The 24,468-nt window shown below is 35.2% G+C and overlaps 1 protein-coding gene across 1 annotated transcript in view; it reads left to right on the top strand.

Moving 5' to 3' along the window:
• LOC149776672 (heat shock 70 kDa protein 12B-like) overlaps positions 1-24,468 on the top strand; it is a 41,584-nt gene that overhangs the window by 5,870 nt on the left and 11,246 nt on the right. The window contains exons 2-4 of the mRNA XM_089942509.1: positions 15,044-15,262; positions 15,371-15,521; positions 20,161-20,417. Coding sequence (XP_089798635.1) covers positions 15,089-15,262; positions 15,371-15,521; positions 20,161-20,417 — 582 coding nt within the window. The 5' untranslated portion in view covers positions 15,044-15,088. The remainder of the gene's footprint in view (positions 1-15,043; positions 15,263-15,370; positions 15,522-20,160; positions 20,418-24,468) is intronic.

Here is a 24,468-nt window from a genome sequence, read left to right as displayed (position 1 = left end):
GTGTCGCTGCCAAATTTTAAATTTCCAGGGTATACGAACTAAAAAAAATCAACAAACGATATTATTCATCAGTCCTTTTCTGTTATACTTGCACGGTAAAAAGAAACACTACCACCGGCAACTATTCTCCGGTACAATAATGATCCACAGGGGTAAGGATGACATGTATCCCCGGAAATCGTAAATATAACCCAAAGGTCGCGTTCAATCTTATATGTGATGTAATCGATAACAGCTATAGCACGGACACAACAATGTCAAATCAAGTCCAGCAAGGATTCATTCACCTGGATTTTTGATTCTGCAAAAGCCGATCAATCCGGTCTATCTACGACGCCATAATCCACTGTTATCAAGAATAAATTTCAAACTAACAGACTAATTAGGCCCTTATTGGATTTGAGGAATTGAAACGGTACATAATAATTTACTTGTGAAATCGTAAAGATTTCCATCTTAAGATCTTCAATCGTGAAACTAATAACCGATTCAAGAAAATAGCACAAAAAAATAATTCTCCTGACAGTCAAGGTGGATATTTTTTTACTGACTGTCTCTCAGAATTATAAGAAATTTATTTTGTACTAAAACTCTATCAAGTTTCTCAATTTTGAAGGGTAATAGGTAGTCAAAATCGTGTACATCGACTGATTTCCCAATTCTGAATGGTATTTAGGTAGTCAAAATCATGTGCATCGACTGATTTCACAAGCAAGCATAATAATTTTATTTTTTGTGCACGAGCAACAGTAAAAATATTTTATTTATATATATTTTGTCCACATCGACTGATTCGCTAATTCTGATAGGGTATTTACTAGTAAAAATCATGGAAATAAGTCGACTTGCTAATTCGGAAAGTATTTAGCTAGTAAAAATCATGGAAATCATTCGATTTGCTAATTCGGAAAGTATTTAGTTAGCAAGAATCGTGCAAATCCAGCAATTTTCAGTGAAAAAATATATTGTCAGTGAAAAAAAAAATATAATATTTTACTGTAATCAGAAATTTATTTTTTTACTTTCGATTTTATTTCCACTTACTTGATTTCCACGTACTTACTTGATGGAAATCAACGAGTCTAACTTTCGTTTTCGATCGCTGCACGATCTGACATAATTTTTCTTATTGTCTCACACGAAAATTAATTATCTTTTTTGCTTCATATCCAAGAGATAATTGTGATCTAATATTTTCAATTGCACGAGACAACGAAACAAATTCCTTTATTCGCGTTTCTTCTACTGTGGATAATTCTATATTGTGATGGCAGAATATATCTCCCTTCATGTTCAGTCTCCTGCAGTGTTTCAAAATCAAAAATGATTTTTTTTCAGGATTTAGTTCATCGGATATATTTATGCCGTCATGTTCTAATATTTTAATAGCACCAATTACATCATTGATATTTTCGTAATTCACTATCATATACACCGAATGTTATATATTTAAAAGAAAAATATTTTAGACCAAAAATAAACAGAAGCTATGATGAGCGGTTTTCATTCATGGGCCCCTGCACTGGTCTGTGTGTCTTTCATGGGGGATATTTGTCTTTGTTTGAGACTTTTGTTTCTTGAGACTAATTTTGTCTTTTTTTGAAACTTTTCTTGCACCCCATGACTGTTTCTTTTAGCCAAACATTCTTTCTGAATGTTTTTCTGTGGTGTACCCATGTGACTTAGAGCTTATACATCCACGCTACTGTTTATTTTGGGGGCGTCACAAACATACCTCCAGCGAATTTTCTAAGCGAAACGAAAAGTTTGAATATTCAAAAGGCTGTCTATGCACTTCATTTTAAGTACTCCTCCCCAGGATCCAACTCCGAGGCGACTAAAACGCACTCATCAGGTTTTTTTTGACGTGACGAGAGAGAAAAACCTTATAAATCGGAACCGTCGACAATATGCTTGTTACGAGATTGGAACCCCAGACCCCTTGACAGAGTCAAGGGACAAGAATCAGCTGAACGACAAATGCGCCATGGCTCTAATCTACTGATATAGGATTTAAAAATTATTATGTAGATACCCACATATCGGTTACTGAACACACCGTAACTATATATATTTCTGCACTCAAGATAGATATAACAGCGGTTTCTGAACAAAATATATAATAGCGTGTTATGCCTTGATAAAATTGGGTCTGAAATACATGTATCTCGTAGCGAATCTAAAAATAACTTGCTGTATTGTAGAATGTGTTACACTACTGATATTAGTTACGACTTAATTAATTACGACGTAGATAGTTAATTAATTAATTACGACGTAGACAGTTAATTACGACTACAACTACGGAGAAAGCTATAATACAGAATTATATCCCTTGTTTCAGGTCGAAAAAGAAGTAGTATGTAAATAGGATTTTCTGACCAAAAATAAATAAAAGAGTAGTTAGTGAATACTACAGCTCTCTCTTAATGATATTTGAAAATAACTGTTTGGTTATATTTCTCTGAGAATGAGGATTTTTGTATATTTTCTGCAACTTTTCGTACTGAAATGCCAAAATATTTGCCAACTGCAGACATCGATTGAAATATTCTCTCTTCGCCACTATCTAAATTCATGGATACAATGGTTTTGGTGCTATTATCATTACAGCCAGTATTACCAGACTTACAATTCTGGCTTTGTGTGACAGCTCTCAGATTGGATAAAAAATTTATCGGTTTTTATATTGTTGATGTGATCGATCACAAGACCGTCTTGATCTCTCCAAAGAAACATTCGAATACGAAACGATGACATTAATATTGTTTCTTCCCAACAGTAAACGTTAGATAGCCATGATTATTAACAACACCAAATATTTTTCTCAGCCGACAATGTCTAACTAAACCATCACGAGACCTTCATAATTTTTAATATTGGGATGTTGAAAAATTCTTGATTCATTTGTATAATAATATCATTTGTTTAAATAATAATTTGTCTGAGAATTTATTTAAATAATCATCTTCACAGTATATACCTCTGTCATTGTCATTGTTTTATTTTATCATAATATCTTTTGAGTTCCTTGCATCGCTTACCACTACACCGAGCACATAACTGTGTCTTTCCCCGGACTCCGACACCACATCACAGACATGGTATAGGTCCTAAGCTTCCATTGCGAACATATTGTGAATGTTGCCCGCAGAATTCCTTTACACATTTTTTTGCCACATGGAGTCACAGATCCTACCATAAACCATTTACACTGATTCATTATATATAATATTTTATTTCAATGTTTGTCTTAATTATATATGGATGAGTTTGAGAGATTATACAGAATCAAGCCTTGGAAAGCTTTAGACTCGATCTTGACAGACTCACCCCTGACTAGCGAAGGCGAGCCCTGACTCTTCTGATTGATATTATCAGAGGTGCCAAAAAAGAATTTCGTGATGATGGAGCATCTCACTTGTGGTCTACATTCAAAATTGTACGCGACAACTCTGTCAAGGACAAAGTCATCGACGAAGTTGTCGACGATGTCGTTGATGCTACAATGAACGATGCACGAGCGAAAGCGATTATCAATTACCTTAATCAGAAATATCTTTTCGGAATAAAGTTTATTGTGCAAGCAGATTCCGATACGTGGATTATCCGTGACAAATGTGATCCTGTCCTTGCTACTGGAAAAACCGCTGTGTTAAGTAAAGATTCCAAAGCAGGATTGACCATATTACGCTCGATCGTATCCTGTGACCGTGGTTATTTATGGAATCTATCAACTAAATGATAGACCTAACTTTAATGATCTTGCCCCAATGAGATTGTGCAGCCGAGCGAGTAATGGAATATTTACAAACGCGAAGCGTGGAAACGGTTTAACCGATTTGCGACCAGAAAAAATAGCAAAGTGGGCTGAATCGGTCAAAGACGTCGGAGCGTCAATAAACGATGTCGCTGAGTTATCAGGTAAATTAAAATTTCCAATGGTAGTTAAAACGTTAACGGGGGAGGTTTTATATGAATTACCGAATAAGTCGAGAGGGACACCAATTGAAATTATTGACCATAACGCTCACGCCTGGACCTCCGCGGTAATAATATTTCAACGAGATCGTATCGTGAGATATTACTCCCCTGAGAACTCAGGGGAAAGTATGTTTGGCTTTATTAAACAGATAAGTAAAGACAATCCCTTGTCAGTATGGTTGTTTAAGAGCTCCGACGATGAAGAATATGACCAATTTGTAAGACCCAACGGTGATTTATATCGTAAAGAATCTCTGCATGAAGAAATGAGAAAACTATCGGAAATATATTCAGAAAATACTGAGCAATTATTAACTAATTGTTTTACAGTTACGTCAGCTGCTGCCCACGCCGATAGGGAGAGAAATTCATGGAGACCAACACACACTGAGTTCCTCGGATTTGTATCGAATATGGACATGGCGGTTTGTGGAATACCGAATATGACCACAAGGATGTCATTTCAGTGGACATAGTCGCGTTTTATCCGGGAAGTTTTCTTGGGATGGGCGAGTGTGCTGGGCATTTTGCCGGTTTGGACATCCTATAAACGAGATGACACGAGTGGCTATTAATGGTCCATTACCCGATTTTGACATGACAGGATTTGCTCGTGTAGTGTCGTTTGACTTTGCTACGAATCTTCATCCGTTTTGTTATGTTTGGTTTGGTAGACACTTCTCGGAGCGACGCTGGGCACCAATAGTGTTATTACGATATATGCTAGACATCCGCGTATTAATAACGTTGGTTGTCAGTGAAACAATTGTATCATATCGGACGCAGACCTCAGTTTGGTTACCAACACCGGAACGTATCAGTGTAGATGAGGTCATCGAACAATATAAGCGGGAATGTCCAAATACTCCTATTGATGTCACCGTCGATAATATTCATAATATTCTGAGGATTAAACTCAGCAACAGTGAAAAAACTGCAAAAGATTTCAGTAGAAGAATAATCGGTAAATGTACTTAGGGTGGTGGATATGATCATAAACGGCATCACTCACGATTGATTATGGATGATGTCGAATTAGATTTTATAATTGCTGATGCCGTTGTGAGAAATATATTTTGTACTTGGGAAGACGATTACTTGTCTGACGGAACACGGTTGGGCACAATTGTTAGTTACACTGATGGAGAATCTCCTCAGTATACACATTTAAGATCTTCAATGCTCGCTTATATTTCTATAAATTTGCTATCGAAGATAAATAGATTTCCTCACACCGTAGTTAGAGTTGCAACGGATTTATTTTACTTGAATAAACTATATTCAGAATTACTGGCTCGTTTCACAAGTACTGATGAATCACGGGGTTCGTGGAGAATAAAAAAGGAAATGTTACATTGTTATTGTGATTCCGCGGATGTTGCGGTTAAAGACAGTTACCGCAGCGCTCAGATATCAGAATTGTTGTCGGAGCCATCCGTGTATGACCCAGTATCCAGACACAAAACGGTTTCTGGTACGACAACTCGGGTAATCGAATTATTTCGACAGAAGCACGATGATATGATTGTGCTAATACACAGACTCGCCAGGGAGATGAAACAACCAGTAGTTAATTCTTGTACTTGTCATAATTTTTTCAAATACAGCGGCGGCACATGGACTCCAGATCTAATGGGAGAAAAATATATTCCAAAGATCATCATTTGGGATGAAGTGTGCACAGTGTTGTTGGAAATATTAAAACATTTCTCGATTGGTTGTTATTGAAAAATACAGCTGTGATAATGTGCGGCGATCACGGTCAACCATCGCCGTTTGTTGGGCCATCTCCACACGATTGGTTGAAATTTTTTGTTGATTATTACTCGGAGATAACTAATGATCACAGATCTCTCGATGCAGAATTAAAGGAGTTAAAAAAATTAATCAGACTACAACCGAACAAAATTCAATGTGAAATAGCACGTAAAATAATTTCAGAAACTTCTATGAACGAATTTCTACAAACGTGGAGACCAAACAATTTAATAGTGGCAAGTAGAAAGATAGTCAGAGACACACGTCAACAGCGGTTGTTTCAGTTACATAAAGAAAAATGTCTAACGTTGCCGGCGCCGCTGTGTTATCGGCCAGCTGATACGCGACGGCGGGAATATTGAAGTAGATATACTAGGACAGACCGAGTCAAGAAAATGGAATCTCGTATTAAATGGTATTGTCGCAGTTGATGTCAATGTTGTTGAAGATGCTCTGCACACTGATAATTCCCCGTGGACACTAGGATATGCGGTGACAATTCACTCATGACAAGGACTGACAATCACTGACACAGTTGTTTGGATTGTTGATTATCGTATCGAATGGTCGAACTTAGTTTATCTTGCAGTGTCTCGAGTTAGAAAAATATCTCAGTTGCTGAGAATCGTCATGGACTCGTCAGAAATCATTAATGATGATATTGACAAGGATATAATAAAAAAAAAATAGTGGTTGTAAACAAAGTGAGAAGAAAAAAGCGCATCTTTGATCTCGACGTTGAATTTATCAACGCGCTAAAGCAGCAGCAGAATAATCACTGTGCGAGCTGTAATTGTGTGATGCTGTGGAATTACTCGAGGAAACATCCAAAGCAATTTACCGTAGATAGAAAAGATAACAGCCGCGGTCATACACGAGAAAACGTGATGCTGACCTGTCTTGAATGTAATCGACGTAGGGGCGCTAGTTAAGTGATCGCGGTGGTAATTGTGTGTCTACGGGAATTACTTGTAATTGTTCACGTGTAAATCCACGTTGAGAAGCAGTTGAATCCAGTCTGTAGATTGCAGGTCTACCCGTTTATCTTGTTATGTTAGATATCTTGTGTGTGTTAATACTCCAAATGGGATCAGTTGATCTTTTTTACCGCCTTCATGTTCACCGGGCTCATATAAATATCTTACATTGTCATTGCCCAGCACTGGCTTTGTTAAAAAAATCACGTCGTTGTACGGGTATATTTTTTTGTGACTGCGCTAATGGGTTTCATGCTGGTTGTTCGAGTAATCTCATTATTTAACGCGGTTATCACATTAGGTAATCTTGCAACCCATTCACGTGACCTCTTGTCTTGAATGAATTCCTTCGCGTATTTATATCCAAATAACCACTCAGCAAGTGTTTGATTAAATCGTTAAACAATTGCCTGATCACGATGAATTGCAGTATGTCCTCGTCTGATGGTGACGTTATGTTGCTTCATAAGCGATGATACTGCACCCTGAAATTCTTTGCCAGGATCAACTTGTAAAAGCTGTGGCCATTGCAAGGGTCCTCGTTGATAAATTCGTTTAAACACAGAAGCAACGTCAGCAGCTGTCTTTGTTGACAACGGTTCTGCTTCTTTGTATCTATTTGCAACGTCAACAACAGTTAGCGCGTACTTGCATGCTATTTGATTTGGATTTTGATGGTATCATGTGGTAAAAATAATATATCAGCCTGATGAACTTCATTAGGAACACTAACATCAAAATGTGCAAAGTGAATTTGCTTAGGTGGCGGTAGATAAATTTGCCATATTGCTTGTTTGGATAACCTTTTATTTAGCAGCAGCACGTGTGACATTTGCTCCTTCAGCGAGTTTACTAATCGCTGCGTTATCTTTCCAATATCATCTTGGGGAATAATAAATCGATTCCATTATAATTTATTAACAGCATTTAGCGCTAATTTACCTTTCATTCCGGATCTTACTAACCAATTAGCCAGTGATTCTTTGAAAGATTTATTCGTGATAGAATTTAGGGCGTGAATTAATTTTACATCTACGATATGCCCATGCTGCAGATCCTTTACTCGATAAGCTAAACCATGAGCATGACACGCGTTATCAAAAGCATTTATCGGACACTCACCTTGATTTGGTTGGTCTCGGTTTTCAAATCTGATATCAAGTCGGGTTTCAGGACCACAGTAATTATATCCTGGAAGATGTTTTTCTCCTGGGTATTTAGCCCACGGAGTCCCTGGTAATTTTGTTAATTTTGCTGCAATAACACCTCCTCGTTTTTTTGTTTAAAACCCTGCTGCACTGACTTGTCAGCGGGAATAAATTTAAATATCTTTGTACCGCATCGTTCACACTTACCCGTAACCGCTGATCTGCTATTTTTTGTTGTAATGGTTGTTAGAGCACCATCTTCTTTTTATATACCATGAATGTAATTGATTTTTCTGCAACACGAAAACAAGAAACAGTCAAGCATCATGCACCGCTACCAAATTCTGTCCTTATGATTATTATTGGACCGTCTGGAAGTGGTAAAACAAAACTGTTACTTAATTTGATAATGAGATGGTTAAATGGGATAAGTTGTATTTGGTAGCAGCATCAGTTGATGATCAACGATGTTTTGATGTATTTAAAGATTTTAATGAAAACGCAAGATCGTTAAATGAGCGCGGTGATGATGTTATCGAGTTTATCACTGACTTGAGTGTAGCACTGTCTGTAGATGATATTAATGGATCTATTAACAATTTAGTCGTGTACGATGATGTAATGCTTGATAAACAATCAAACCTTGCTAGAATATTTTCCAGAGGTAGACACAAAAACACAGATGTGATTTATGTAACCCAGCGATATGCACAAATACCAAAAGAGATCAGAAATAATTGTAATATTCTTGTTGTTTTTAACGGAGTTGATACTCACACGTTACGAAATATTCATCTGGTGATATGGACATAATTAAGTTTAGAAATTTATTTAGCCAGGCTCAGTCAACCCCGCATGGATTTATAACAATAAATTTACACGATTCTCGAGCACGATATCTAGTCGGTCTTGATACGAATTTTGGATAATAGCAGCAGAGAGGGCGCGCCTCCAAATTGGCACCGACACAATCGCATATTTTCCTTCGATGTATCGCGATTAAAAAAAAACCCATTAGGCGATAACCGGGTAAGCCAATTCGTCGTTGACGGGGTTGTCTTACACTGGATATCGCGTTTTTTTTGTTTTTGTTGCGATTTTCCAGGAAGTCTGAAGAAAGACTTGCCTAGTAACATTAATGGCTCTCAGAATTATGTACTACAAATTATATGTATTAGCCGTCATAAACTTGTTGACGATTTAACAATCTTTGATACATCATCATGCTTGATTAGTTATATTTTGGTTTATTTTGTGAAGTGAATACATTTTATTACTACATTTATTAATTTTGCTTTATGTTTCCAGTTTTCAAACAGGGTTAGCTTGCATTCAAAGAGAATTCTAATATAAAGCTTTGATTTTAATATAAGCTTGACGGTTTTGAAGAAAGGCCTCTTTCAGAACTTTCGTGTGTGTGTGTGTGTGTGTGTGTGTGTGTGTGTGTTAATGACAGTTATATATCATGAACCATTACATGTAATTTAATTAAAGTTGTTACGTTTGTTAACGGTAATAGAATAAATAAAGGATCAGAATTTTAGGAATATCGGGGGCAAACGCTTTGAAAATTTGCACAGGTACCCAGTACGATTTGTTGGGATATGAAACGTTCCACCATATGTAGGTTTAGGCAATGGGAACAACCTCGGCCTTTTCTGTGAAGTCAATGAAGAAGAAAAAAAACACATTAACTTCGGATGTAATTCATTGCCACTGAGAAATATATTCGGAAAATCTTTTGTTCACATCGCACATTATGGCAGTTGATGGGTGCAAAGTTTCAATCGGAACATTGTCTGCCTTTTCTGTCGCAACCTACGCGACAAGCTCCGCTGTAGGTGACTGACCAGCCCCATGAAATTTATAGTACATGTTACATCCAGTATTATTTCTTGATTAGACGGTAATAACCGACGTATTTTCCTATTGAGCCTCCTGAAGATGAATCTGCCCCCCCCACCCCAATTCTGCAGACGTCACCTTAGAAGGTTACTGAACTTAAGGTGCAAATCGTTTACTTTGTTCAATTGTCTCTTATACAAATATGTTACATTATAGACAGTGTCCCGGATTGGAATTGAATGTGTAGTCACTGTGAATGCGATTAAAGTGGTGGTGGTGGTTTTTGAGGGCTGATAGTAACAACAGTAAAGTAGACATCTATAACTTATAGTAGTAGTAGTAGTAGCGGTAGTAGCAGCAGTAGTATTATTATTGCTTTGGTTGTAGTAGACGTAACACTGCCGTTAAAAGAACAGTAGAGAAACAAAGAAACAAAGAAAGAAAATAAAATAATGAAAAGGTAAAAGAAGCCATAAAAGACTAAGATCGATTCTAAATATTTGCCATACTACCTTATTTCCTAAATATTAAAAACAAAGTTCTCCGTAACTGTTCCATGAAATTTACACTTTGTTCCTTTGTTTCTTGAAAACAAAGTCCACATACTGTCTTTTCCTCAATCCTCTGTAAGCACATCAGAAGAAGAAGCGAACAGGTTTCCTTCACATGAATGAACTAATCACAATATTCTTTTTAATCAGTGTGGTCGATTACTTCCATTTTCATATTCCGTGGTATCGAGATCGGTAATTAATGTTCATGGTATCAACATATTGTCTGATCGGTAGCTATGAAACATTTATTTAATGCAACTTGTAAATTTCCATCTTTAAATAGAAAAGGTCAACAAAACAAGATTGACAATTTTTTTAAATTAAATTTTATTTAATTTCTAGAAACACCCAATGATATTTTCTGTTTCACAAAATGGCTTCAAATCCAGGAGGACGGGATGCTGTTCTTGTCGCTGCAATAGATTTTGGAACATCGTATTCGGGCTACGCGTATCAGTTTTATTCAGATTACAAGGAGAATCCAGTCAAGATACTCTCGCCCCAATCATGGAACAGCGGGAAGCACAACCTGGTTTCATGGAAAACGCCAACATGTCTTTTACTGAATAACAAAAAAGAACTTGACGACAGTGCGTTCGGTTTTGACGCAGAGAACAGATATGCGAATCTATGCATTGACAAAAAAAATGAAGAGTACTATTTCTTCCGATCGTTCAAAATGCTACTTCCGGAAGGAAAGTTTGTTTGCTTAATCCAGATTAGAAATGTACTTTCATTTTTCTACAAATTGCTCGTCATAAAGTACATCAACTAGTAGAAAACTGCAGTCATATTTTATTCACTTTTGATCAAGAAATCTTGCTCAGATTTATATATTAATGCATTTGTTTGGGAAAAGATCAACGAGTTTTTCGGATATAAATGCTGCACGACCTTGGGAGTGCATTATATCGATTCAACAAAACGAGTTCATATTTTCACATACAAATGCAGTAACCTTTTTATTATATGCTCTTTTTCTTATTGTACCTAATGCGTAATTATATTAACAAAATACACTACCTGAAACAAAGTAACTGAATGTATGTCGTATTCCAAACTAAATACACAAGCGCAGATTCATCATTACACAACAACATTACTACTGAGCACACAACTCCGCCCAGATAAATTTGAACATAACTTTCGAAAGAAAATGGCGTGTCGAGTTAAACTTGAAATTTGAATGCGTATTTCAACAACTTTTCCATCTGATATGGAATGAATAGATTTTGGTATTTTTTTCAATTCTACGAAATTTCGTGATTATGGACTGGATTTATATGTGACAATTCCACATAAAATACATCAGATTGAAAAAGAAAGAGAGAAGCGTGTTGACATCTGCAAATGTGTTTCTGTTTCTGTCATTGAATGTTTGAAATCATTATGTGGGAAAAATATGAAGTCCTTCAATTGCAATTGTCAAAAAGGCACTATGGAATTTAATGCCTATTTCATTTTAAGTGCAGTAAGAACGATTTAATTGCACTTATATTCGAAATTACAGTACAATTTTGAAATGTGTAATCAAGATTGAGAACCTTTGACATGGCTCATGTAATACGTATTTTCAGAACTAAGAAAGTATGTATTTAGGAAAGTCAGCACGTAAAAATGTTTTTTGCCATTCTTATTACCAGCTAAAGAAGACAGTTTATGCCTTGTCACTTGAATGTGTTTGTAAGGACCCTTTCTGGCATCTATTGTATAGCTAGCCTAAACCCGAAACATTGTATCAAAAAAGTTAACGCGGAATGTGCCAAAGTAGCTGGTATGTGGCAGTTCGCGAAATTTGGGCTTAACTTCATTCAGAAACAAATTTAATCAACCAAAACTTAAAGCGCCTACTACGCGAGTGTACATGATTTGTTTACAAATCAAAAGTGCTGACATCTGCGTCCTTGGTTTGTTTACAATAGAAAGTAATTTCTCTACGCACGTAAACGCTATTTGAAGGTATGCAATATCGCAAAATACTGAACGATTCTGACAATGTAAAGTTAACGGAGAAATAAAAGAGCATATAATAAATGAGTGAGATTACCTCCTTATCAATAAACAAGTGAATGCGCACACGCACATTGGAAAACCGAGTGGTGAAGAACAGACGTTCGCTATGTTTCGATGTAACGCAGGATCTAAGATTATTCTAATGATACCCACGCGTGGAGACAAAAGGAGACTGACATATAAATAATATACATGATAATGATTAGTCGATATTCACACACACACACAAACACACACCCACACACACATATATATACACACATGTATATGATGCGAAAAAATATTGTACTTAAGATGGTAAATGTTACTTGACTGATTCACTTGTTTTGACAACACATGCAATTTACAGACAAAAGCAATGTCTAAAAGTACATTAATGCTAATAGTAATATCTGAAAACTGCATTTCATTTTTGCTAAATATGGATGTGTTGATTTGCTTTTAATTATAGGTAGCTAATATAAGATAGGATTACTATTCTCTAAATTCGAAAGTTTATAGTAGAATGTGTGTTTTAACTAGAATGTTTCGGTGCCCTATATCTTCCTGGCTACGGGGGGGGGGGGGATGGAGGGCAACAATCAACAATAACAGTATAATAGGTCACCCAAGCGTCAATGGGACTTCTATGTTAAAACGTCACGGTACTGGATATTGGCCACAATGTCCGCCAGGCGTTATATCAAGTTACATGTCCCGCTCCGTCAAGCGTTATATAAAGTTATATATCCGGTCCCGCCAGAAGTTATATCAAGTTATATGTTTTCCCAGCCAAGCGTTATCGCTTTTATATATAGTATGTAGGGTCTGTATAGCGACACTATCAGTAGAACAGATGGGGTGACATCACGCGCCTGGACATTGGCAACTATGTTGCAAGGGGCTTACCCCCAATCAGGCTATAACGCTTGACGGTGCGGGACACAGAACTGGATAGAATGCTTGGCGGAGCGGGACATATGACTTGATATAACGTCTGGCGGGGCGGGACATATAACTTGATATAATGCCTGGCGTGACGGGACATATAAATTGATATAACACTTGACGGAGCGGGACATATAACTTTATATATCGCCTTGAGACATTGTTGCCAATCATCCCTATTGTCTCTATACAAACCCAATATATGCTTTACGCTAGACAGTCCCAACATTTATTTTTACGCTAGACAGTCCCAATCCCTTGTCCCTATACATCCCATGTTAAATTTTCCCATCTTAAATTCCCCTTGACTCCAGGGTGCAACCCCCTGTTTTAACATAGACATCCCATCGACGCTAGGGTACCCCACTACATCACTAACAATAGATTAGCATCTGGATTTCTTGAGCAACCACAATAATAATAATAATAATAATAATAATAAAATCCTTATAATGAACATGCTCAACAGCAGTATCAGGTTAATCTTATTTTCAATGATTATTTGATATACAGATGAAATAACACACATACATACATAGAAACCTACATACATAGAAACATACATACATACATACATACATACATACAAACATTATTTTCACTTTAATGCGTAATTTCGCCTCTACTTGGATCTTATTTTAATATTCACTCTTTTGTTAAAGATCCATCCTACCATTCGACACATTTACAACTTTGATAATCAAATTATTTGTTAAGCATTACAAAATATGTTGGTTTTGCTTCTTAATGACCATAACAATATATATATATATATATATATATATATATATATATATATATATATATATATATATATATATATATATATATATATATATATATATATACATGTGTGTGTGTGTGTGTGTGTGTGTGTTAATTTTAGCAGGAAATGTGTATATTTTTTAGATCTGTGTTGCAATTAAGTCATATTGCACCAATAATACTTGTAATGCCTTTAGGAAAGCGCGCTTTATTTTGTCTGAAAAGAATGTAATTCGTTGGAATAAGCATGTTTAGTCTTTGTAATGTTCCTACAAGGTTACAAAAGTGAATTTTGTTCTTTAAGTAAAGTATATGTAAATGTGGACATGCAGTTGCATTTATTTTTCTTGAATTAAATAATGATTTGTATTCTAAAATTTATTTCTAATATTGTTTGACCAAAGTCTATTCAATCTCCAAATTACCTGCAAAAAATCTACCGCAGAAAATTATTGATTGTTATCGATTTTTGCAGTGGTGGCCATGTACTACAATCGGTCATGGAAAGATTTCGCGTTTAATCATAACAAAAAAAGAGAAAGATTTATATATATATATATATATATATATATATATATATATATATATATATATATATATATAGGCGCAGCTTTCATTGTAACAGAGCGTGCTTCATTCAATCCGGTTCGTACTGGATCACATTTATTTTGCCCTCGTTCAAACTCACCATATTGTTAACATTGATGATGTCGCTTGCATTTCCCGGGTCGCGGATATAATAGCTTTCATGTAGATCGAAATAAGGTGAATCATCGTCATTTAAACGTATGTGTAATCAAATTCTAAATAAGTACATCCATTACTTTAATAGTAGATACTGAACGCTTACATGACCTGTTTGACTTATATATCTTTTGATATTGTGCTTAGAAAAATAGTAAGGAATGCTGATGCTTTTTTACGCTAGGTTTTGCAGAATATTCATCCTGGGTTTGAAAGAGTTATCATGGTCATTTTCTTGACAGAACATTGTCTCTCGTATTCGACAAAATGAATAAAGGAAAGATAAATAAAAGGTTAATATAATGTTTTTATGTAAATACATCTTCAGGGTTTGACAAAAACGTCCATAATAGAAGATGTGACTGGGAGGAAAATGTTGGCACTGGATGTATTTGCGTTGTCCATTAAATGTCTGAAGAACCATCTCATGGAAGAGTTAAAAAAGAGGGGAACTGGTTTAAAAGAAGCGGATATCTTCTGGGTCCTTACTGTTCCTGCCATCTGGAACGATGCAGCCAAGCAGTTCATGAGAGAAGCAGCCACAAAGGTGGGTTTATACATTATGATGCTTTTACATTTTTAGTGTCTGTGAATAAGAAGGCAATCATTCGAACAAATAAAAAAAATGTTAATTATAAAACTGTAATTTCTTCAGGCTGGAATCGATTCGGAGAAATTGGAGATAGCCCTTGAACCGGAAGCTGCGTCACTTTTCTGTCAATATATTCCGCTGACCAGTCCAGAAGACCAGGTCAAGTTTGTTGCAGCACCTCTTGGAACAAAGTACATGGTGGTAGATCTCGGAGGTAAGGGCATTTTGTGTAGTTGATTGGTTTTGTTTGTTTGTTTATAGATTGCCATTCGCTTGAATATTATTTTCTACTACTGGTATCGGCACCTAACAGATGTGTCTTCTCCGACATAAAAGACAGTATTTAAGTAGTTATTGCTGCCGTATAATACACTGTTTATTGTGCATGAGTTGGCATGTGGGTCTTCTTTAGCAGTTTTTATTATCAAGTCTCACATTTTGTTCAGCCCATGAAATAATATCCGTAAATTTAGGAGTAAGGTAATTTAAAAAAATGGTCAGTGTACTTTATATTAACAAGGTATAAAACTGACTTTGAATGCACACTTTACATATTAAGAATATTGCTTTTTCTATTACTCTAGTTCCCAAAATAGGAAGACCGCACATTTGGCAGAATCTTTCTGTAATGTGTGCCTGAATAGATATGACCAACTTATCCAACTGGAGATCAGTCATTTTACTGAACATGAGCCATAATATTCCCAGTAAAGTCATTGTAAAAAGAACACAGAACATTTTCTCCAAGGAGAATCATAAACGCTAGAAAAGTTTTATTAAAAATAAATAATAAATTAAAATATTTCTCTGTTTTTAATGTTAATGAACTCGCATAACAGATTATTCAGCTCTCCTCGTTTTGCTGAGTTTAACAAAATGCTTTTGACAGGTTCGATTATTTCTTTCATGTACATAATTTAATCTTGGTCTTACTTTGCTCAACTGAATCCATCATTGCTAACTGTTATATGTATAACAATGATGGTTCCTTACCGCAATTATTTCCTTTAGAAAGTTGGATAAGTCAAGGTTGCCCACAGTCCTCCTTTTAATTTATATTATCAATTGAACTTTTGTTTTATGCTATCAGAATGCAGGCCGATATAAAAAATAGTTATAAACTACAAGAGAGAGAGAGAGAGAGACAGAGAGACAGAGAGAGAGAGAGAGACAGAGAGGGAGAGGGAGGGAGGGAGGGAGTGAGTTTAAATAAATGTTGTTTCCGACGATGTTACTATAATAACTGATGTTTGAGAATAAATATTTGGGAAGCAGTAATTTATCTTTGTTGAGTTTTGAAATAGTTTAGGACGCATAAAACTGCGAAATATATCCCATGAATAATAATATATTTCTTCAGAAATATGCATTTCAAATATTATTATCGCGATCCGCTAAACTAGACGTCGCTGATTGCCAAAAGGCAAACTATACATAAAATTAAATTAATTACATGAAAAATCTATATCCAAAAGCCAACACAACTATACCCATAACTTGCGACATGGAAATTGGGAAACTGATCTTTGATTAGTAGAATAACAGTATCAAACGAATGTCCATACCTATATTGGTATTTCTACATTTGATAAACGATGGAAATCAAATCAGATAGTTTTCATTTGACGTGGTGCTCAAAAATGGATCGCGTGTCTAGAAAAAAAAACAAGCAACAGTAAATAGCTGTGGCTAATGTAGCTTAAATTGGAGGTATTATGTACATTGAATTTATATTGCGTTCCCGACTTTAGTCATGATTGTGATTGAGGGTTGTGAATGGAATTTTGGCCTTTTGTCATTTTTCTGAGTAGTAAACAAGATGGTTGCCGGCGTTAGAGGTCTAGGGTTAGTTGAATTTTCCATCAAGTGAAATGAGTAAAAACAGAGGATGATAAACAAATATCCATTCCTATTTTAAGTTCAGTATGTGGATTATTCAGGTAATATTTGGGAGAATTATTTATTTAAATTCCTTACAATTACAAAGTACTCATTGAAGTTTGAACTAAAACATGCCTTTACCTGTTTGCTAATTAATAATGTTAATGTTATGGAGTGGACTAATGTGGCGAAGATAGCACGTGATATGTTGTTTCCAAATTTGAACATGGACAACAACGTTTAATTTGCACACAATGTAGCAGAGCATCCCGAAAAACATGCTGAAAATAATAATTCATGGAACTGGAAAATTCTTTGATACGAGACGGAACCGACCGTACAGCCGTTTGATTAACATCTGGATCATTAGTGTTCAGCTGACTACACATATCACAAGAAAAATATCACTAAATTGCGTTCATAATTTGAAAACGTTGTTGTAAATATCACTGAACTTTCTGACAGACTCTACCTGGAAGCGAGGATTATTGCATTATTTATCTCGTCTACATGGCATTGTTTACGAAACAAATGTTTGTTTTGGACACATGATACTGTCGGTCAGTATAAGAAAAGGAGCGCGTGGAATAAAATGGAGACCTCGATGAATTTTTTAAATAAATTCTACTTTTGATATAATTGGCCTTAGCTCTGCTATTCCTGTGGACCAACAAGCGTGTAAAGAAGCGAAAGACCATAACTGTTTATATTGGACAAGACAAAGTACATGGATGTTTATCTTTGACAAACATGCGCATTGGTAGGATACAAGCTACATTATTGCCAAAAGTGATGAAAACCTCGGCGCAATATAACTTTAGGATAAAGGGCCTGAAAAAACAATCGTTTCAGATCATACCGATAGAATGCTTACACTTCTTCGGGATGGAGTTCATAATTCTTAGGAAGAAAGTTTGATCGAAAACATTATTAACTTGGGATGCAAAGGATATCAGACATTGATATTATGACGATAAATTAGCTTATATCGAGTTCATAAACGTTACTCGTCGAAATTGATAGTTAAAAAGGAGGAAAATGTGAGTGACATATGTTCGGTAGGAGTTGTAATTAGTAAAGCATGTGGGGTTTTGTTACCTGCTTGTGCTAAGTAAGAAAGCCTAGCAACTATGTGTTGATCTTATATTGTGAAAAATTCTGGTAATAAGCCTCCGCTTACCCCACCTATTTGTAGGAACAATATCCCAAAGCATCCCTTGTTGATTTGACACCCTACTACAACAAAATGTTGAGACTCTAAAATTACAAACTAAGTAACAAAAAGAAGCAAAACAAACAAGTGTTGTAAAATCAACAAACAAATCTAATTAGTTAATTTTTAAAATGAACTTTAAAGATGAATTGAACAATATTTTGCATTAAATCCTGAACGTTCGATTACAAGTCCAACAATAAAGAAAGTTCCGAATGAATTTCAGTCTTGAATGCACTGATGTACTAACAGTCTTGATGGATCTTAATCATATAATCCATAATGTCTTTAAATAAATTCAGAATAATCCAGGCATAGTGCTAATCCAGTCAATGAGCACTTTAATAATTCAATTGATTTGATTCAAGTAATGAGCTCTTTCAAGCTGTATTATTGTGATTCATCAAAAGACTGTTAGCACATCGGTACACCCCCGACCATTGACACTTTAGCTCATCGCTACATTCCCGACCATTGACACTTTAGAACATTCGAGACTACAGGCACATGAACACATTCAGAATTGGAATTTATTGGTAATACCACAGGAATTAAATTGGAACTTCATACATTTTGATAGAATCTTTAGGACTATATGGGATTCAATGCACAGTAAGTTCTTTTTAAATTTTCATCTTGTATTATTTTTCAGAAAACCTGCTGGTTTTAGTTCTTTCGTTTTACTTAGTCTAAAACCATAGAGTCGTAGCAAAAACTAAAATTCATTTCACCAGATCGATATTAAAATTGCAATTGCTTATTTTATTTATCAGAACCTTATATAAAAACCTACTACACAATAAGGTGACCCGGTTGTGGGTAATAAGTTCGCTTTAGAACTTTATAAGGTAACAAGACCATGTCATCATGTTTACAAATATTATGTTAAAGTATAACCCGCAACCAAAGAAAAAATGTTTGTTATCTAAATTTGTTTAGAAGTGAACATAGCTTAAACTATAACATACTACTGTGGAAAAGTGTTAATCATACAATATAGATATTCATAATAAAAGTTCCAAAGGTCATGTCTATATATGCCTGAAAGGTTGATGAATACATAAGAAAAGTTCGAAAGATCTCGCCTATGTATGACTGAAAGGTTTTATAATACATAATAAAAGTTTGATAAGTCTCGTATATATATGCCTGAAAGATTTTGGAATACATACTCAAAATTCGAAAGGTCTCGCCTATGTATGCCTGAAAGGTTTTTGAATAGATAATAAAAGTTTGAATGGTCTCATCTGTGTATGTCTGAACTATTAACGAATACATGATATAAGTTCAAAAGGTCTTGTTCATTTATGCCTGAGAGGGTTCTGAAATGCACATTCAAGGCAATAGGTTTGAATATAATTTCTTCCCTTTTCACAATACGCAGTCCCCTTTTATATTGCTTTCTGAATGCAGCCTAAATATGTCGATGAGTGCTAGACTTCGTAAGTGTGATGCATGAAATGACTTAAATATGCATCACTGGAATTTGCATGCTGTTAATGAGTGCATATTTAGTGCATGTAGAGAAGCTTTCAAGGAAATGGGATGATGAGATCTCTTAACGTCTCGTTTTGAAAACAATTCTCTTTGAATATGTTGAATACCATTTATTTATTATACCCTATATTCAAGAAAACCTTATCAGTGTCTTGATCCTATTATTATCACAATATAGTTGTTCACTATTACAACAAGAGTGATGGACATGAGAAAGATTGATACAACGTCCAGTAAATTTACGTTTTGACATTCTCTGCAGGGGGGACAGCTGACATAACGGTCCATGAAAAACTCGGAGGAGGAAAACTAAAAGAGATAATGAAAGCAAGCGGGGGTCCCTGGGGTGGAAATGCGGTAGACAGCGCTTTCTTCCAACTCTTGGACGACATAGTTGGGCATCATTTCATGAATATATTCATCAAAGAAGAGACTTATGACTACCTATATCTATCACGTGAATTTGAAGCTGTCAAACGAAACTTTAGTAAAAGTACTAAAGACAGGATGATCATTAAGGTAAACTCCTTTACTAATCTTTATGTTAGGCGACCAAGAGCTCCTTGTCATGTTGTCTCCATCACAACTGACCACGCTACGCAGCACGTATGCCATTTAGGGTGTTTACAATAAATTGTGAAAACCTTTTGTTTAATGAACGTAAAAATAAATACCGTTTGAGAGACAATGCCAGATTATTCAACTCCTTTATCTATCTATACGTCACAGGTAAATCCATATTTTATTTGCCTAAACTATAAAGGTTAGACTTCAGTAAAAACTTCCCAGGAGGAATTAAATGTCTGTATTCCTGACTAATTACTGATTTGCAAAATCGGTAACTTTATGATATAGAGGATTTATACTACATATAAGAATGCAGATACTTTTGATCTGTTTCTTCATAATATACGTACTTAGGCATCCGATGATATAATAACGTGTTTTGAACTCTCACAAATACAATAATTGAATTCTACACATCGAAAATGGCATACGAATCGGCACCAGGTTAAACGCACTGTATGCTGAAAAAATGCAACGTTTTTATTATGCTCGAATAGAGTCTGCTCTTTCGTTTTCTGCTAATTCGTTTAAAATTTGAAACCTTAGACTATTCATAGAAACCAGCATTCTATTATCACTATTTATTAATGTTGCTGTTATATGAAGCAGGTGTTTAAAGATTAAGGAACAAAAATGTTTTGAGACAAAGCGATGTGGGAGAAAGAGAGACGACTGATTTAAATAATCTCCACGGTAATATCAAACTTTACATGTATTTAAAAGCAACGAGGAACCATACATATGTCCTATGCTACTCGAGCAGTTTAAAGAGGTGTAATCCGATACAAGGAGGACAGTGTGTGCGTGTGATTTGAATTTTTAGCTTAGCTTTAAAAATATTTCAATCATATCGCTACGATACCTGCAGTGTGACAGTTTATGATGATCTAGCACTGGGGCATCATGCCGCAGACATGTAGCATGATGTCATACCCATTCACATTAACCTGACAGCAGTCCTGACACTAACCTTTTAATACTGAGCGCCTAGCGAGGCAGCTGTTAGTACCATTTTTATAAGTCATTGGTATGACTCGGTTATGGTTCGAACTCGCAAACTCCCGCATCCGAGCAAGCACGACAGTTATGTTTTTAATTTTAAGAAAACTATTGGGTCACACTTATCTAAGACAAAACTACATTAGGCCCTGGATCTTTGGTCATTTTTATAAGCTTATAGCATTTCATTTCCATATGCAAGAATATTTCTGGACTTTGCCTACATTTTGAAGAAGAAAAAAAAAACACACTAAGGCCCCTGAAACATGGCAATATTTCTGAGCAGTGATGCATCTGTGCTGGACTCTTTGCACTGCCGTGCCTTTACAATATTAATTTCACAAATAATAATTTCTTAATATTTTAAAATTCCTGAACGTGTCAAATACTACTACTAATATTACTACTACTACTACTATTTTTTATTATTACTATTCTTGTTCTTACTGTTGTTGTTGTTGTGCTGAACGCCATTTTCAGCACACGATAGGCTGCCAAGCCCAAGACCCGAACCCATTCTGTCAGAGGTAAGATGGCAGTGATCGATAAAGGCGAGCGCTTTAGACAACTCAGCTAACTGGGGTCCCAGTCAAATCATTAAAGACTAAATGCGTTGCTGTGGGGTTTTATTTTTATGGGGGGGGGGGGGTTTCGGTTTTATTTACAACCTAAATGATGGCACAGAGATAACTGTGTAGAATTCCATGTGCCAGAGAGATGATATAAATATTTTACGGGTATAATCTGTAGACACCAATCTCTGTATGAAGAGATGATGTGTATTTGTCTGCACGGTTAGATGAGGGTTTGTAGTCAACGCTTTTGGTGCTCCAAAATACGATGTAAAAACCTAAATTGTTGACTTTGTTTTGTTCAAACATAAAATAATAGGCAAGAACATGCACTGCAATGCTTTAGCAAATGATTTAAAATTTACACTTGCTGGCTATAATATTAAAACAAGCATCATGAGCCTTGATAGCAAGCTTGTTAAACGAATACTGTGTGAGAAACGATTCCATTTTGTATATGATGTCATGAATGCACACATCTGTATTAGGCTAAATTCACAATACATTGTGAGGATCTTGTAAATTTTAGAAGGTAAATCTGCAAAGCGTTCATAAAATCAGATATATAACAAAGTTACAGTTTTAAGTCGCTTTTTTTCTGAATCAAATTAAGAAATACAAAAATCTGACAGAAACATTAAATCATTTATAAGCATATATGATGAATATTATTTTGGTTTGTTGGCATGGTGTTACGACTCTATAGTCGTAAACTAAGCAACAGAAAGAAACCAACAAGTTTTGCAAAATCAACAAATGCATTTATTTTTCTAAATTACAAATTTTACGAAAGAAAGAAGTTTGTGTCTATCGGAAAGATATTATCCATAGACTTTTATGAGATGGATTTTCTCGTAAACTCTAAGTCAAGCTGTTTCCAAAACCCGACGGAGAGAGAGAGAGAGAGAGAGAGAGAGAGGAAGTTCAGTCATCTTGAAAGAGGTGTCACTTGATGATGATGTGGCTACATCTGGGGAATTTGGTTTGCTTGGGTAGGGGACCGAGCTGTAAAAACAGAAGCTGTTTGAGTTTCTGGCTTGCAAAACTTTATTGAGATACTCAACATATAAAATTACATTCCAATATCAATCTACATAAGCTTACATTGCGACTATAAGAAATACATATAAAACTACAATATTATTTCACTTACCAACATCATACATTTGTATAATATCTGCCGTTTATAATATAATACAGATAATTAAATATCGAATAAATTCGCTATAGCAAAATAATCTAAAATTCAATATTTTAGACCAATATCGTAATTGAAATATATGTTACTGAATTTATTCTACAATGTCAACATATTAAACTCTATTATTTAAAGAGTATTTTATTTCTAAATTAACTATTAATGAGTATGAAGTTGGTAGCGAACGTTGCTTTTACTATAATCAATAATATAATTATAAGTGAATATAAGTTCTTCAAACAATTAAACCCTCCAATAAATTATACTAAAGAATAGTAAAGAAATATTAAAATGATCTAATGTTGAAACGTACTGATGTTAGATTAGCATCTTAGCACTAAAAATTCCTGTAACACTAAAAAGTCTTATACTATGAAAAATTGTACATAGACCATAATCTTACCTGTAGAAACAGAAGCTGTTTGAGTTTCTGGCTAGCAAAACTGGTGTCAGCCCGTGGCTGGGGCTTTATATATATATCAGTTTCTTAAGACAAAGCCAAATATGGCACGCGCCTAGCTCTTTGCGTTGGCCAGAATCTCAAAGTAAGGCTTCGTAGTCTCTTACAGATTATCGTCTAGGTCTATGTACATTATTACGTAGGTACTTCTGCAAGATCAGCGCATTTGCCCTCTAGAGAAATCATTCGAATCTATCTAGTTCATCTATTTACGTAACCTAGTGAATGTACTTTTTGCTGACTTTGAGATACAGGGCAATGTATGTATAAGACGGTTCGTACTTGATCATAAGAGCGCAATCATTGTTAAATAGTACACAATGATAATACCGAAATAAATAGATTCAAATACAATATATTTTAATAGAAAATTACTTTCAATATAATTTAATCAAAACTTACTCTTAATACAATTTAGAGAAAATTTCAATCTTGTTACTTGTACTAAAAACTTCTGTCCTAATACAAAGAAAAAGTGTAACAAAACTTCAAGCTTTGTTAATTAAATCCCAAATAATCCTAAAACTACTATAACAAGTCCAGATGGATAATGTGCCCAATGAATTCCAGTCTTGAATGTACTGAAGTGCCAGTAAACTTGACGTATCACAAATTAAATAATCCAGAATGTCCTTGGATCATTTCTCAATAATTCCAAAATAGTGATTTAGTCCAAATTTTCCATGAGCACTTTGTTTATCCAAAGAATAATCTTTAAATAAATTATTCGCCTCAAACAGTAAATAAAGGCGAAGACTTGAAATTAAATCTGGA

This window comes from Sinohyriopsis cumingii, chromosome 18 (assembly GCF_028554795.1).
Source record: "Sinohyriopsis cumingii isolate HCF-2022 chromosome 18, ASM2855479v2, whole genome shotgun sequence".
NCBI classification, from domain to species: Eukaryota; Metazoa; Mollusca; class Bivalvia; order Unionida; family Unionidae; genus Sinohyriopsis; species Sinohyriopsis cumingii.
This window is presented reverse-complemented; position numbering and strand designations above follow the sequence as displayed.